The 17,369-nt window shown below is 37.0% G+C and overlaps 1 protein-coding gene across 4 annotated transcripts in view; it reads left to right on the top strand.

Moving 5' to 3' along the window:
* adcy7 (adenylate cyclase 7) overlaps positions 1-17,369 on the top strand; it is a 43,445-nt gene that overhangs the window by 8,177 nt on the left and 17,899 nt on the right. For all 4 annotated transcript variants that reach the window (XM_008405550.1, XM_008405549.1, XM_008405547.1 and 1 more), the window contains exons 2-11: positions 3,107-3,558; positions 3,693-3,866; positions 8,677-8,874; positions 9,008-9,169; positions 10,218-10,367; positions 12,712-12,872; positions 14,961-15,072; positions 15,455-15,582; positions 15,943-16,101; positions 16,870-17,002. In XM_008405550.1, the coding sequence (XP_008403772.1) occupies positions 3,705-3,866; positions 8,677-8,874; positions 9,008-9,169; positions 10,218-10,367; positions 12,712-12,872; positions 14,961-15,072; positions 15,455-15,582; positions 15,943-16,101; positions 16,870-17,002 (1,365 nt within the window). In that variant the 5' untranslated portion in view covers positions 3,107-3,558; positions 3,693-3,704. The remainder of the gene's footprint in view (positions 1-3,106; positions 3,559-3,692; positions 3,867-8,676; positions 8,875-9,007; positions 9,170-10,217; positions 10,368-12,711; positions 12,873-14,960; positions 15,073-15,454; positions 15,583-15,942; positions 16,102-16,869; positions 17,003-17,369) is intronic.

Raw genomic sequence — 17,369 nt, 5'->3', positions numbered from 1 at the left:
ATAGGTTCAATACGGGACGGGTAGCAACCGTAACTGTAGCGTCCATTCTATGCGCCTTATATATGAAAAAAGTTTTAAAATAGGCCATTAATTGCGCCTTATAATCCGGTGCGCCTTATATTGCGGAAAATATGGTCATTATTTACTCTATTACCATTAAAACTTGACGTATGCAGCAGAGCTTTATGAAAGTATTATTACTCATTGAACGTTTTTCCAAAGACTTTGGCTTATTTAATTTGGACTCTCTATATTAAATATGTATTCAAGTCAGTGTTATTTAGAACCAATGTTGACTGCGATTACAGGATGTGTCTCTTCCAACATAATGAGAATAAAACGATTCCCCATTCTTCAATCCGAGGTCACTTAGACTGGATGGAGAGCGTCTTTTGTAACAGATTCTAAATTAGATGTAAGTCTAAATTATTCTAGCACATACTGTATATGTTTTGACTTAAACCATTCTGTGGTGGCTCTGGCTGTAGGTTTAGGGTTGAATTTCTGTATTCCTTGTTTTTAACCGCCTCAAATAGGTTTTCTTCCCATCAGCTCTGGTCAGCTTCCTTGTCAATGCTGATCAAGGAAACTAAGCTGGTTTGTGAATGACACCTGGGTCAAAATCCAAGTCAAAGAAAAGGAAACCTTTACTAAATGCTGYCTGGTACAAATTGCAAGAGATTGAAGCCTTGCCACTGAAGTCTGTAAAAAACCCACACACAAGGACCAGTACCTTGTTTTTGAATCTACTGAACAGAACATAGACTGTCACCAGAACTCTGCTCTTCAAACATGTGGATWTCCCAACTTAACTTATGTCAAAGCATCCAACTCAGTCCACTGAAGGACAAGAGAAAATGCTGTAGACACTTTAACGACTCAAAAAGTCTAACTGTTCTCAGATTATTTCCTGCTACTCCCAAACCATTTTTGAACTGAAGAAGCTTTTTGAATGAGAGGCAAAAAACAATAAAGTCCAGTTTCCTCCTACTTAACTACTTAGGATTGGCATGTCCTGTCAAACTTGAAAATCTACACCAGTTTCTACATGTTTGTGCTGCGTGTAAACTGCTGTGCATCTCTGCAGCCGCTCCAAAGTTACTTAATGTGCTCTTTCTTTGGTGATACTGTTGTAATACAATTTCCCTGAAAGGATTAATAAAGTACCTACATGCTGTTTATTCAATAATGTTTCCAACAAAACCTCTGGGGGCTACATGGAATAGCTGAATTTATACTGGAATTAAGTTGCACAGTTGGACTTTACTAAGTCCAACTGTGTAAGATGAATTTTTAAAGTTGGTTGTACTGGATATTATCTGAAGCTAAAAGACAAGGGACTGAATATAAACTCACACTTTTCAGTTTTTTATTTGTAAAAAAAAAAAAGGTATAAGTAATTTTCCGTACACTTCATAATAATTCACTCCTTGTCTTGGTCTGTGAAACCGAGCTCTAATAAAATTTGTCATTGTTTGTGGTCCTAAATATTCCGTTGGCAATTGTTTAGACACAGCTCATACTTCTGCTTACTTTAACTTATGGCCTGGTAGTCAAATTGATGTCATTTTTCCAGTTTGTGATATTGACAATAGATAGTTTGTCTAAMTTCACAAGCTACATCCAGTTCAGTGAGATTCATGCATCTCACAAAGCAGCCACACATGTGGGTTTGTTGGTTAGTCTTGTTAGTTCAGCTGAGTGCAAATTAAAATATTTTGAGTGACCGTTTAAGTGGTAACTCCACAACTGTGTATTGTTAGGTAAATGACTCCAAAGCAGCTGGCCTATTTGTGGATGAAGTCATGACTGTGTCTGCTGACCGTTGTGGCAGAGATGAGGTAAAACCCTTCCACAAACAGAGATAAGGGGTTGCTTTATTGTTGCCTGTGCGTAGTTAAGGTATGAATAAGCTTTTTCCTTCCCTGAGCAGTCCGGATATTTATATTTCACTCTCACAGCTGTCCTCTTGAGTCATATATTCCCYGATAATTTGTACCTTGGTATGTTAAAACATGGAAACAATAATCATTTTAAAATGAGTACGRATTTACTTTTGCAACCTGAATTAATTTAAAGAAAGTGTGTTCATTCAAAAGTCTTTACTTGGGTAGTTTTKCTATTTAAATTTGTAAATCCTTGATTGCTCATGTTCTCAAGTCAGCTCAACTTCATTTATAGAGCTTATTTTGAGTTGATTGTGGGGTGTAGAGCAAATATCTTAACTTGAATACCTTATGGTTTTGTCTGGATTTTCACAAGCTCATGAAGTTGAAGCTGTGAATTCATTAAGAGATGAATAACATATTTCAGGTTATTACGATCTAAAAGAATAAACTCTCTTTTGTCTCTTTTGAACTCTCTTTTGTCTCTTTTGAACAACAACTTGTTTTACAACAAGTTGTTGTAAAATGTTTTGGTTAAAGAACAGTAACAAACACCATACAAGAGTGAATTAACTTAAGACAATCAGCTATGTAAGTTAATTATTAGAATCTATTGAAATRAGCTTTTATTTTGAAACAGKAMMWKKTACTGAGATGTTTTGTTTTGAGCTGTAATTGGTCTCTGCCGTTTATTTCTGTYTTCTCCTCTTATTGTTTGTCTGATAGGTTTTGCAGTGTCTGATTCAAATGCAACTCTTTGCCTCTACTTACTAAACGGTCAGAAACTAAGACCATTTTGAAGCTACTGTCTCTAAAGTGGCTGCAAGTTGATCGTTATGACCAAGTCTGTTTTTTTTTTCTGATTCAAAATTACCAAATAAATCTAAAACACTTTCTTTAGGAATGAAGACATTCATTCCTAAASAATGAATGGGAGCAGAGCCTCTGAAACGTAAATAATGTCTAATAACCGACCAGAGCTGTTTTTATACTGTGGGTGGTTCTTAAACCAGACTACTGAAGAGTCAAATAAACAGTATTTAAATGGTTACATAAAACACCTCTTTGCATTTTCACATTTTAACAAGATGTGAAAATCTTGTTAAAGATTTTCACATATAGATCAATGTTATAGACATTGATCTATAACTTTGAAGTGTCAAGTCTGAAACTATTTAATCTTTTAAAATGCTGTTGTTCTTATTGCCTTTTCCTTCCAGGTGCCTGTAAGGACTACCTATCTGCTCCGTTACATCCTTAATCCTCATCGGAGCTCTGCTGACCTTTGTTGCACTCCTCGTCAGCTCCTGTTTTCTTCCCTCTTCTTCCTTCATACCCTCCTCCCGCCTCTCGCTTAATCTTCCCTCCTCTTTTGTGTCTCCAAGCCCTGGGCTTTATTACTCAAACCCACTGACGGGAGCAACGCACAGTAGTTGGCAAAGGATGAGGCGGGCTTGCTTGCCAACACCAGATAGAGGATAAAAGACACAAAAAAAAAGACTAGCAGCAGGGAAGAGCGACAACGAGGGATAGAAACGGAGGGAACAAGTGTTGGAGGGAGCTACAACAAAGCTGTGACAGACAACAAAAACAATAAGGATGCCACAACAAAGGAAAGACGCAAGTTTTACTTGATTGTCATGAGCTAGCACCACGCTCTTGCCAAATAAAGGTTGGTAATTTTTTATATTTATTTTTTTGCTTCCTTTTATAGCAAACTTTTGTTGTGCTTCCTCAAAGAAAGTAGTGGAGACACACACTTTTGCGTCCTGCAGCTCCTTGTTAACACCTGCTTTGCCTCTGCAGGAAGTGTTAGCCATGCCAGCCAAGGGAAAGTACCTGCTGAATAACCAGGAGCTCAAAAATGAGGCACTGTACCGCAGATTCTCCTGCATCAGCCAGTATCAGCCACTGGCTCTGCTGGGCCTCTCCATATTCTTCTGTGGAGTTTTCCTCAGTCTATTCTTTGCCTTTCAACTGGTGAGTTTTCAATCAGGATATAAGACAGTTGAGTTTGCATAACTGTATAGAAATCACGCTAATTTTTAAGTAATAAAAATCAAAGTTATCCCTGTTTCTATGTAGTATGTGTTCAACAGACAATTTTGGGAATTACTGACTATATACCAGAAATATTTTTTTTCTATTTTTATTTTGCCCGTAGATTTTTCTTGGTAAGCAGATGTGATCAATTGTTAAATTCTGGGAACATAGTGGTTTTATCAACGCTTGCTGCTCCAGATCAAACTCTTTCATTACTTTATGTGTACAATGTAATGAAAAGCCATTTCTGGCCAAGTTTGGCCATAAATGGTACTTTTAACCTTAACTGGAGAAATTATTACTCTGATTTTTTTGTGTGTTTTACATTTATGATTAATATGGTGACCAAAAGCTGTTCACTCTTAGTATTTAAAGTATTTAAAACCCATTTTCAAACAATTTGAGAAGGTTTTTTAATGATGAGTGTTACACTGTCATACTTTGTTACTGTGAAGCAAAAAGATCCCGGCATGCAGTCTTTCTAATTGTGATTGTGCAGGTTCTCTCTAGGTGCATTAGCTTAACCGGTTACTCTAAATCTCTAAATTCCCCTTAAGTATGAAAGTGCTTCTCCATGCCTGTTTGTCCTGTGTGTGTCCCTTCTAATGAACTAGTGATCTGTCCCGTCTCGCCCAATTACTACTAGAGATAGCCTCTCCATTCCCACCACAGAAACCTTGCAAGCATAAGTGAGTAAAGATAACGGATGAGTGGATGATTCATAATGAACAGAGGAGGCCTCCTATAACTTTAGTTTAGTTCTGTTTTGCGTGCTTTAGTTTTCTTGGATTCCATATTTTACATGGCTAAGTCAACAAGTTTTACACCTTTTTCAGTATTTCAAATGGCTAAGTAAACAAATATATCAGTAAGCGCCTGCTTAAGTTGTTAATGTGGAAGTTTGAAGGAATTTGCATGTTGGCTCATATGCTCTGTTGATGCTTCTAACTAAGTACAAATTCAGACTGTTTGGCTTACAAAATCTCATTATTATTATTATTATTAAATTGGAAACTTTGACTATATAGTCAAATAAGTCAAATAAAACGAACAAGCCGGAAACAAGTTAAACAGACAAACCAGACTTTTCTGAAGACACTAAAACTTAGCATTAGCTAGCAAAGTAAGTGATAGTTGGATACAAATGTTTGAAATATTCTGCAAAGCCTGAAATACAATTTGGAAAGCACAAAATGGTAAACCTAGGTTCTTGGTTCATAATCTAAAAGTTTCAGGATGAATCTTGTTGTCCTCCTTGTATTTGGGTTTTCTGGTAAGTGGATTATGTGTACACATGAAATGGAAACAACCAAAAGGACACATACAGAATGCCGATAATTACATATTGCACTGAAAAAATGAAATATGTTAAAACCAGGAACAGAACCAATACTACAAATCTAGTGAATGAGATTATCTAGTTACCAGGTTTTATTTGTGTCTTCGTGCTGTTTTGTATGACAAGTATGATTTAAACTGAATAGGCTATTCTGCATTTTACCTATGAAGGTTTTCTGCACACTTAAGACTCCCACTCCTCGTTGCACACAATAGGGAGTACACTACATTCTTGGTTAACACGGCTATAGCGATCCGTACAAAACCCTGCAAAGACTATTCGGAACCTGACTGATTTTTACCATGGTAGTTACAGGGCCCGTGGTAACTCTAAAGGAGCTGCAGAGACCAACAGTTCATATGGGATAACATGTTGACAGGACTGTTATTAGTCATACGCTCCACAAACCTGGCTCTTTTTGAAAGTAGCAAGAATAAATCCATTGTTGAAAGAAAACCGTAAGTTCGCAGTTTAGCCCAATCAATCAATCAATCAATCAATCAATCAATCAATCAATCAATCAATCAATCAATCAATCAATCAATCAATCAATCAATCAATCAATCAATCAATCAATCAATCAATCAATCAATCAATCAATCAAATTTTATTTGGATAGCACATTTCAGCGGCAAGGCATTTCAAAGTGCCTTACATAATTTAAATAAAAACAGGAATAAACAGACCCAAGTCATCAAGGGACTGCAGCAAACCGGTGGAAGAAATGTATGTGAGTTTTTATGGCTTACGTGGAACTTATAGCAAAACATTTTCCAATGTTATCGGTGAAAACAATCTGCCAGTAGAACTACTCCTTTCTTAAAATCGATATTAAGGAATTGTTTACTTATGTTGATCTACCAAATACTGTCTAATGTCAAAARATTTATTGAAGTTTGTAGTTGCGATGTAATAAAAATTTTGAAAAGTTAAAGGGGCTGCATTCTTCTGCAAGGTACTGTATTTATTTCAATACTGTTTTTAGTTTATGGACACAATTTATTGCTTTTATATGTACACATGCTTATAAATGCATCATAGCTTTTCTTCAGCAGTGAGTGAGTGACGTGAATGAGACATGTGTTATGTAACTGGAAGGAAGGGAGAGCAGCATTGAAACATTTATATTTCAGTTCTGTTGTTTGGTTGTAGAAGTGGACAACTCAAGAGTAGCTTGAAAAGACAACATGATGTTGAAATGTATCTGCCTTCGCAGATGTTGCTCTACTTGAGCCAGCTGTCAAAACCAGAGTCATAAAAACTACAGAAATTTAAAACTTAAAGCATTTTGCTGTCAGTGTGTTCAGATGGCAATTATGCTCCTGGCTTCTGCTGGTCTGAACGTACTGTTGATTTTGGCACGAAGCAAGTAGCAGTTTAGTGAGTCCAGCCCATCGTACTAAACTGACATCTTCTGTCAGCATAGATTATATTACTTTCCTGTGTAGGAAAAAAATGAACCTAACCTTCCTACTATTGTCTTGCTGCAGGCTGTGTGGCACACTCCCTTTTTCTCTTGTTTCAGTCCCACACAATAGCTCCATCCCTCATGTTTACACTGCACACGTGCACATAAACATGCTGTGATTTTCTCTCCTGCTCAAACACAAACTCCATCAGAGTTTTCTGGCCTTCTGCCTCGTTGTCTTTTTCATCCTATTAAGACATTTAGGCAGCATATATATATATTCATTCACACACCGGAGACTCACTTGGTCCTTGGTCCATCCCCTGACATTTGATCAGTCAGCTTTCCTTCTGTTTTTCAGCAGCTACTTTTTTTTTCAGCTAAAATGCCTCTCTTGTGTCCACATGAGTTAGACAGTGTATTTGTTTCCAAGGGAACAGAGAAGTTGGGAAAGAAATGTTGGAGTGGAGCTTGTAAAAGTTGAATACAAAAGAGTAGGCAGCCAGTAGTAGAAAGTCAATGGCCATAAACTGGTTTTGGTCATGGATATGAACCGACGGAGCTTTGTTGAGGAGAAAAACTAATCAGTTGGTACATTTTGAGCCCTCGTTTTCAGATTTTAGCTTGATTGAGATCTGGTTTTAATCACCGTTTGTGCTATCCAGTTATCYGGTTTTTCATCCCATRCGTTTRTAGAATTAGATATAATTTTTATCTGCCTTGTTGCTGTAAAAAYAACACATGAAACTAAAATGTTGAAGGAAAAACTGCAATGGCTTTTTTCTGCTTTTTTTTTTTGCACAACAGAATTTTATGCATTCCTGTGAGTTTCTTTCATTTTCCTGGTAAAAGAAAAATTATTTCTCTTTCTCTGGCAAGAAAGGTTTTCATTAAGACACAGAGAGCTGAAGGGGTTTAGTTAAGAACTGTCCTTTTCCAGTGCTGCCATGGTAACCAGCAGGCTCAACATACAATGCAGGGATGGCCTTCTCCTCTCGGAGATCTATTAACACTGACTATCTGCGTTTGTCTCTGCAGAGCGCTTATTTAACCCCTTGCTTTCTCTCCTGTTCACATTTCAACTCCCACCTTAGCWTTCAGTCACACCGAGACATTTTCATRTCAGGCGGAGAAACACTTAATGTTTCCATGGATGCATTTGCATTCAGAAGTCATTCATCAGCAGATGTTCTCTTCACCTAACCCTCGCTTTAATGCTGACCTGTCCAGGGTATWCCCTGCCTCTTGCCTAATGACCGCTGGAGGTAGAAGTCAGCACATTTGTTGGTCTGTCATGTAAAATACAAAAAAGAAAAAAAAACCTACACTGAAGTTTGTTGTAATGTGAAAAAGTTTGAGTTTAGCATATTCTAGTAAGAGAGCTGCCTGAAAGAACTCTGCAGAAACACACAATCTTACCAAGTATTTTTGGTCTAGTTTTTAGAGTAAATATCTTAGTGCACTTCAAAGACAAATCAAACTTACAAGTAACTTTTCAGCAAGACATAGGGTCTTGTTTTAGGTCCATTCTTCCTTGATATATTAGTTAAAATGTTCCAGTGGCAGATTATTCAACTTATAATAAGATAATTTTCCCATGTTGTTAGTGAAATAGTCTGTCCAGGAAACTAATACTTTTTAAAATCAATATTATTATTWTATGTACTTAGAATAAGCTCCTATATCTTTCTGAAAAGTTACCTCTATGTTAGCTTTGTCTTATTTCAAATGTACTAATATATTTACTCTAGAAACAAGACAAAAAATAATAGAGATGGTTTCATGTTTTGGCAGTGAACGTACTGTACTTTACCTCACCAACAAGAAATAGTCACAATATAAAATGGGCTCCTTGTTTAGCAAGTTTAACTACATTTGAAAGGTCAATCACAGAAAACCTGTCTATAGATCTACATTTAAGGAACTAAACATAATATAGCTATTTGATTGGTATGGTGTAACACATTTTTTTTGTTTTTCTCTCCCTGTTATTACTGCAGAAAACAGAGGAGCATCGTGCCTTTGTGAGTGTGGTGGGCACCAGCTTGTGTGTGTTCGTGATTGTATTAATACTGGTGTGCACAGAGCTTTTCTCACAACAAATGAGGTTCTTGCTGGGCGTGGTTATCTGGGCCACACATCTAATCATGGGATACGCCTTCATCTTCAGTAAGGCTGTCATCCTTCCTTGGGACCAGGTACCTTACTTTTCACCAGGGTTCAGAGACTAAAGTTTGGATTGTTGTCATCAGCAGCTACAATTCCTGCACATGTGATCAAGCTGAAATATACATTTTCTGATGTATAAAAGTTTCTTCTTGTTGTTTTTAGGTGCCTTTCTTCCTCTTCATCATCTTCACAGTGTATACCATGCTGCCATTCCAGCTGTGGCACGCTGTGGTGCTGAGCGTCATCACCTCACTGTCTCACATTATGATCCTCACACTGGCGTTAATAGGTGGCGACATCGCAAAAGATGACCTTGCTAAGCAGGTAAAAACAACTGGACAAGAGATATTCTGCARCTTTTAAAATATTCAAACACAGCTAACATATCTGTCTGCAATTATAAATTGCTAAAAGGGTCATTATGGCAATATAAGATTCTCACGACCAAGTCAAACATGCAGAACCAATTTTGGAGATTTGCAAAGTTAACATTATTGCTCTGATCTACAAAGATGCACTTCAGTAATTTGGAACAATTMATTTGATTTATTTTAGTAGTTCATTTAAAACAAAATCATAGATTTCAAATGTTTTTTCCTGGAATGGAAACCCAACAATTACGTTTTTCCAGAAATTTTAAATATCACATTCAGTGAAATCAAAAAATCTTAAAACAAAAATGTCGGCCTACTGAAAAGGGCCTCGATATACTCTTCAGTCTATGCTCCCAATACTTGTTTAGCATTCCTTTTACATTAAAAACTATGTGGGGGAAATCAGCCTGTGGCACTGCTGATTTGTTAAGAACTCCTACGATGTCTCATCTTTCTTTTGACAAGACATCATAGTTTCTACCCATTGGTGAAGCACATTTGCTGTTCAATGAAGTACAATCCTATCAAGGCTGCATTCATAACTGGCTCCTTTTTCAGACAGACTTTTTCCCTTCCACTCAACTTTCCATGAATACACTTGGCTGTAGCTTCTCTTGGCCTGCTCTATCACTAGAGCTTGTAAAAGACTGTTTCTTAGTTCTCACCTAATATCCTAATTATATAAGATAATGTATTTTGTATTTTCTTGAGCTATTAACTGTATTCAACAAAATTACAAAATATATATTTTTTCCACTCTGTTTAATGAATATTTATAACATGAGTTTCACTTTCTAAATTGGTATTCTGATATAAATGAACTGTTCAATGACATTCTGATTTACGGAGATGCACATTCAAATACACATAAGCAGCATTTTGCTACTCTAAATAATTGATAGAGGACGAATTTAAAAACTAAATATGACATGCGTGGTTTGTGTATGTAAATCGTGCACTAAAACTGTTACCCCATGCGCTACTGTGTCTCTCTGCAGTTGGTGTCCAATGCTGTGGTGTTTCTGTGCGGCTGTGGAGTCGGAGCCTTTCACAAGGTTCTGATGGAAAAAACGCTAAGGCAGACCTTCCAGGATACTCTGATGTGCCTAAGCATGCGGGTAAAGCTTGAGATAGAAAAGAGACAACAGGTTAGTGGAAACGAAAAGCTTGACCTTCCGAGAGCTTTTCATGTTATGTTGCAGACTTGGCTGAATAGCTGCATTTTGTCCAGGAAGTAGACGGCATTTCATGAGAATACCAGTGCAATGTTTCAAAAGCCCTTGAAAGTTTTGCTTATATAAGAAACAATTATTCAACTGTGTTGTATTCTTTTCTAAAAGAGATGTACTGGGTCACATCACTGCAGCAGCTCTGTGGGTATACGGCAAAACCTTTGATTTTGCATGGAATGAATATCTTACAGAACCAAAACCAGGGCTGTTGAGAAATTATGAAAATAACCAATCAGTAATTCATTTCTAAGCAAGAGGCCATAATGGTTCTCATGTTGACTTTGCTGTGGTTTTATTGGCACAAGCAAATCCCTGTCAAGTTACGTCACCCTTTAATGTCTTAAATTAGCCTTTAGTCTCCTTGAATATCTAGGTAATTTATTGAAGTGTTTACAGGCAATAATCATTAATCGTGAAATTAAAAAAGAATATGAAAACATTGATGAATAATTACAAAAAGTGCAAAATCTGTCTTTATATAATCTAAATCCCTGGTAAGAAAAAAAAAGTAAAACTGTTTTGAAGAAATCTACCTAGAAGATTCACTTAATATGAAGCGCTTACTTTACCAGGTGAGTTTATGGAAGCTAATTAATGGTAAATTAAAAATAATTATTTGCTTCCAAAGAGCCCGACTTTATTGAAAGTGTTCCAAATAGTGAGCATTTCTCCCTGGTTTTCTGAAGTGTTAAGTCCTTTTTTGTGCACTTACTCAGTTTGAGTCCTGTACATGACCATTTCCTACTTTTTCTAAGAAATGTGTTTTTGTTTATTATTCCTTTCAACTCTGATGCATGATGGCTCATTCAGACATTTAAAAGGCCCCTAAGCTCAGTGGATAAATCAGAGTTATGCCTTTACGTAACTGAAAATGCTGGAAAGAAAATATTTCAATTTGGACCTTCGTGGTTTTTTCACTAAGCCTATTGAAAAGAAACATTTCCTTGGTTTTAGTTTTAAAAACTTGATCGGTTAGCTGTAGTTTTGTAGTAGAGGATCAAATGAAGGATGACCCATCACCAGGTCCTGTGTTAGATATTAGCATTTTTTCACTTTCTGCAGACACAGGTTTCCCATATACTGATAATCTAGTTGTAAATTGTAGTTTTCTAAGTCCAACTTCCTGCTTCCTTCCAAACTACTCACTGTGCTGGCATGTTTAGGTACAAATATTGGAAAGTCAGATGAGGGGAAAAAGCAGACAGTTTGAAAAACTGCCAGAAACGTGTCTTAAGAACTATTTCTAGCTTTTTAAGATTACAGCAAAGTCTGGTTCCTTTGAAACTAAATTTTAATTGTCCAGCAGCATAGTGCATCAGAAGAATGTGAGGTTCATTCTCTCACATTCACTACAATTGATGCCAAATGTTTGAAATGTCTTCACAGTCATTGCTCATGTGAAAAGATTTTGTGAATAAATTGCACAAGCCTGGGCTCATCTCATATAGTCAGAGCATGCAGCCCTCTGCCCTCCTGGTGCCATAAGAAGAGATTACTCATTTCATGAAAAGTTGCCTCTCTAAATTCTATGTCAATTAAGCGAATGAACTGTGAAAACTGCTCTGGCCTTTGGCCACTGTAGAAACATGACCCTAGTATTAATTTTTACAGACTCATATACTGTTTTATGTTTTTGCTTTTGGGAAAACTCATTATCTGAAGAGACTTGATTTATTGGATTATCAACCAGTTTATATAAAACAAAACAAAAAGCTGCCAAAAGGAGTTCCAGTGTTACAACTCGTGCTTGTAAAATTAAGGATTTATGTAATAAATGTAAGATGGCTAGTTTCCTAACTGTGCTGGTGTAGGGAGAGCATATCCCTCAATCCAGGGTTTGTTTCCTGATCTTGGGACTTTGCTGCATATCTTCCTATCTGACTACTGTCAATAAAGGCAACCAAAAGTTTCAACTTCACAGAAAAGTAGAATTGTAAGACCACTATAGATAAAACTGCTGACTTCACACGTGTCCAGGAGACATTTATTAACTCCCTGGTTGGGACACAAAAGGTCATTGCTAAAGAAGCTAGCTCCATACAGAGAGTGGTGTCCAAAAATATTATTGGAAAGAGATCTGGAACGAAAAAGTGTGACAGAAGTAGGTTTAAATTTCCTCCTTTTTGGGCTGGACCTTTCATCTGAACACGGCAGTCAAAAATAGGGATAATTTATAGACTTGCGTTGATTACAGTTATTTAACAGATAACCTGTGTGTGTGTGTGTGTGTGTGTGTGTGTGTGTGTGTGTGTGTCTGTAGGAGAACCTGCTGCAGTCTGTGCTCCCCGTTTATATCTCTATGAAGATGAAACTGGCAATAATGGAGAGGTTGCAAGACTGTAAGGATAAAGTCGAGCAGCAGCGGCTTGTGAAGGATAACAACTTTCATAGCCTTTACGTGAAGAGGCATGAGAATGTCAGGTATGACCAAAACACTAAATGTTTTATGTTGACTGTCATCCCTGTCAGTTTAATGTCTGACTTCCTGGTTCAACAATTTATTTTTAAATAGTAAAGACTCTTATGTTACTGACCAGGCATTGCAACTTTTTGCAAGCATACTTTTCATAAATCCTATAAGTATGTGGCGTGCGAAAGCCAGAAGAAGCACATCAAAAGGAACTTATACTAACAAGTTTTTATAAAACTAGAGATAAGTAAGTGTGTTTTTGGTGCACTGACCCAGATGCAGGTTTTTCTGTTTGAGGGTTTCATAATTTAGTAAGTGCTGACAGATATTAGGGCAAGCTAAAGTGAGCTTTGACCGATGGCTTACCAGTTAATTTGTTCCAACACAGCTTTTGTGTGGACAAGCTCAAGTATGTTAAAACACCTTTCCATCTGTCTTACAAAATATAGAAGTAAAAAAAAAAGCACTTCAGGCATTAAAAAAGACAAAGAATGTGAGCATAGTTTATTATTATGATGGTTTTCCTGAGAAAGCAACCTTTTCTTCTTCTATGTTCATCTAAGGATACAGTAAAAGGGTGCTGACTGACAGACTGCGCACCTTACTCTTTCCCTGTAATTACCTCGGTCAGGGCTGTGATTAGCTGTGTTGGCAGACTCATAAAGCACCTGGCCATTTTTAGTCGAGCCGTAGAACAATTCAAGACCGTGCAGCATCTGTGGGCCTCTGCATTTCAACACAGGGTCATTTGGAGTCAGACCATACTCAAGAGTACCTGTAATCATCTACCGCATGGGGCGTGCCTTATTGCATGTTTAGTTCATTCAGCACCCTACATACTCAACACTGTGCATTATTGCAGAAAATACATTGCATTTAGGGCTGGTGGTATAATTTTGATACTGAAATAATATCCTTTTGTTATATATTTTTTTTCATGTATGGCATGCTGAAGTCAAATTAAAGTAAAGAGCAAAGTAACTGCTGCAGTTTTGGGAGTTTGTTACGATCCCACAGAGGCCAGTTACATTAATTCCTAGTTGGTTTCCCTTGTGGTGTTGGGATCTCTTGAAAGGTCAAAAATATTTTCACTTTCCCTCTGAGGTTTGCTGACAGGAAGCTGACATTGTGCTGAATGTGTGATTCAGCACTGAGACAGTCAGTCTTTTTAGTGAATCACTGATCAAGTGCACTGGGGGTCAATGGTAGAGTGAGCCAGGTGATTTTTTTTGTGTGTCTAAAGCTACTTACTCCATGTCACAAGCCATACTGATTATAGGGATTAAAAGAATGGCTTCCATTTTTGACTCGGTTCTGGGAAGGAAAGAAAAATAAAACCGTAATTGTGGGTTACATTGTCTAGTTTATTAAACATTTAATTGTTAGCTTTAAAGAAATTGATGTCAATTTCTATGTTCAACCAATTTAAAAGGAATTCATGTGACAAAAATAGAGCATCTAGTGGGATTATTGTGGACAGATCAATATGACAAAGCACCTATATGGATTGGAAGGAAAGTGGTGCATTGTTTTCAAAGTTTCTTCACAATAAAAAAAAACAAAAAAAAAACGTGGTGTAAAATAGCTCACAATCAGGTTGGATGGAGAACATCTGTCAACATCATTTTAGATCTAGTTTATGATTCTGAGCAATTCTAACATGCACATTTGTTGATTATGTTTCACATTAAGAAAAGAAGGTTTTGGGTGTTTTCTACCTCACATTTAGTTTTGCATGTAGAGCAAACCCCTTAATTTTGGTCTCTTCTGACGAAAGCACATTCTTATCCACGTTTATCTTCCCCAGAGATCTTGTGATTAAACTGCAAGTGGGATTTTTTTCTTGCCACTTCTGTAGATACCAGATTTGCTATAGTGAGGACACATCCATCTGGTTGGTCCCAATAAATATTGAGTATATTTTCATTATGTTGCTGAGAAATTTGTTGTGCCTAATAGAAAAAATGTGTTCTCAGTGTGAGAAATGATAAAAATGTTGAAGGCTGTACATAATCACTTTTCTAGACTTCTGGACTAAAATGGAGCAAAGTTAGAGTTTGAAAAACATTTGTCAATGCTCTTTTTTTTTTCCTTTTCAGCATTCTGTATGCAGACATTGTTGGCTTCACTCGTTTGGCCAGCGACTGTTCTCCTAAAGAGCTTGTACATATGCTCAATGAACTGTTTGGCAAATTTGACCAAATTGCCAAGGTGAGCTAAAACATGACATTTTAACCTTTAAGACCTAAACAGACAATCATGTAAGAGTTAAATTCTTAGATTAAATGGCAATTTTTAATTTTTTTTTAGCCACAATTTCTTTTATCTTGAACCTTAAACTATAGCTTCTAGCTGCTGTGATCTAATGATTACAGTAATTTAATTTGAGACAGGGCATTTTCTGTTTTAGACCGTCGTAAAGAAACCTGTGCATCCTGCAGAACAGTAGGAAGGATCTGAAAAGAAATCTGTTTTTTTTTKACACAGAACATTACTGAGCTGAGCAGTGTCCTGTTTATATGCATCTTTTGTTCCCTTTTTAGTTGCCTGGTTGCATAACAGTCTCGGAGTGAATTTCTCTTAATGTTTGCAGGAAAATGAATGCATGAGAATTAAGATCCTGGGAGACTGCTACTACTGTGTGTCAGGCCTGCCAGTGTCACTGCCTATGCATGCTAAGAACTGCGTTAAAATGGGCCTGGACATGTGCGAAGCTATTAAGTGAGTCTATCAACCATCACCTCCTATCTGCCAAATTTTTTAGCATTTACATGAGAATTATTGTCTGTGTAGCCRTACCGCACATTTAAGACTGTAATCATGGACATTTTCAAATTTTAATGATAAAGCGCTATACAAGCACAGGCCGTTTATTATTTTACCATAAATAGTTTGAACATGTTCCCATGAACATTTTAAGAAAGTAATGCATCAGTGAGTTAACATGTATAATCTTGTCAGTCAGACAGCACATAGTCACAGAAGGGACGTCAATGCCGCTTTGTTATCGTTGCTTTATTGGACAGATGCACATATATTATGTTCATACGGAGCCTTTAATTTGACTGAAATCTCCTCCAGGCAGGTACGGGACGCCACTGAAATAGACATCAACATGAGAGTGGGTGTTCACTCAGGTAACGTGCTCTGCGGTGTGATCGGCCTCAGAAAGTGGCAGTTTGATGTGTGGTCACATGATGTCACGCTGGCCAATCACATGGAGTCGGGAGGCCTCCCAGGGTAAGGAGCTACACTTTCAGCTCTACATATGCTGAATGGCTCTGATATTTATTCATATTCAAGGAACCAACACTGGCTTATTTTAATACTTGCGTTATATTACATGTTAGGACACATGTAATATTTCCCAATATTAGGAAATATTACAAAGGCCTTATATTACATATATAAGGGATTTATGTAATATGAGTGTTGGCATCTGGTCTTTAAGGTCTCAGCTGTCAATTTAGACTTTGATTGATTTCAGTTTTTTCCTACACTAAGAACTATAACACATTAAAAAAGAACTGCAGATGCTTTTATATAGGGTATCATTTCAAATCCAAACAAAAATTAAGAAAATAGAAAATTTTTCCTATTTATGCATTACAGTATTGTTTTGTGGTCTTTATCCTCTTATAATTTTTTTTTTTTAACAAAACTCTAAATGCATGTGCTCTTAACATTTTCACTTGTTTTGTGCAATGTCCTATTTAATAAAAATATTAATCTAATTTGTATTTGCACTGAGTGATACAGATATGTTGACCTAAATATTAGATGCATGCATACATAATATACATATGGTATACACATGCGATTCCCCCTTCCCATAATCTGAGACTTAACCAACGCCCTTCTATTTGGCGGGTTTTTTTAATATATAAAATTCATGACCAGGATTTATTTCTAGACTGTATAACATTGTGTACTGATTTAAAAGAGGATTAATAAAACTAAGTGACCCAAAAATGTCATATTTTCTTTGTTTTGTGTTTATCTGTTCAGGCGTGTCCATATCACAGAGGCGACGCTGAAGCACCTGAACAAGGCCTATGAAGTTGAAGAGGGGAACGGCCACCTGAGAGACCCCTACCTCAATGAACTCAATGTCAAGACATACCTAGTCATCGATCCGAGGGTATGTTCTCAACCAAGCTTATTTATACAACAACTCCAGGACTGAGAGTGAAAACCCTTTTATCAAAACAGTGCAAGGATTCAGACCTTTGGAATGCTTCCCATTTTGCCAGTTTAAAACCACAAAACACAAAAATCAACATATTTTACTGTGATTTTATGTGAATTGCATAATTGTGAAGTAGAAAAAATTATTAGCAGTTTCCACACTGGCTGCACAGTGGCGCAGTTGGTACAGCTGTTGCCTTGCAGCAAGAAGGTTCTGGGTTCGATTCCCGGCCCCGGTCTTTCTGCATGGAGTTTGCATGTTCTCCCTGTGCATGCGTGGGTGTTCTCCGGGTACTCCAGTTTCCTCCCACAGTCCAAAA

This window comes from Poecilia reticulata, linkage group LG3 (genome assembly GCF_000633615.1).
Source record: "Poecilia reticulata strain Guanapo linkage group LG3, Guppy_female_1.0+MT, whole genome shotgun sequence".
Classification (NCBI taxonomy): domain Eukaryota; kingdom Metazoa; phylum Chordata; class Actinopteri; order Cyprinodontiformes; family Poeciliidae; genus Poecilia; species Poecilia reticulata.
The sequence above is the reverse complement of the archived record's forward strand: the minus strand, read 5'-3'. Positions and strand labels throughout refer to the sequence as shown.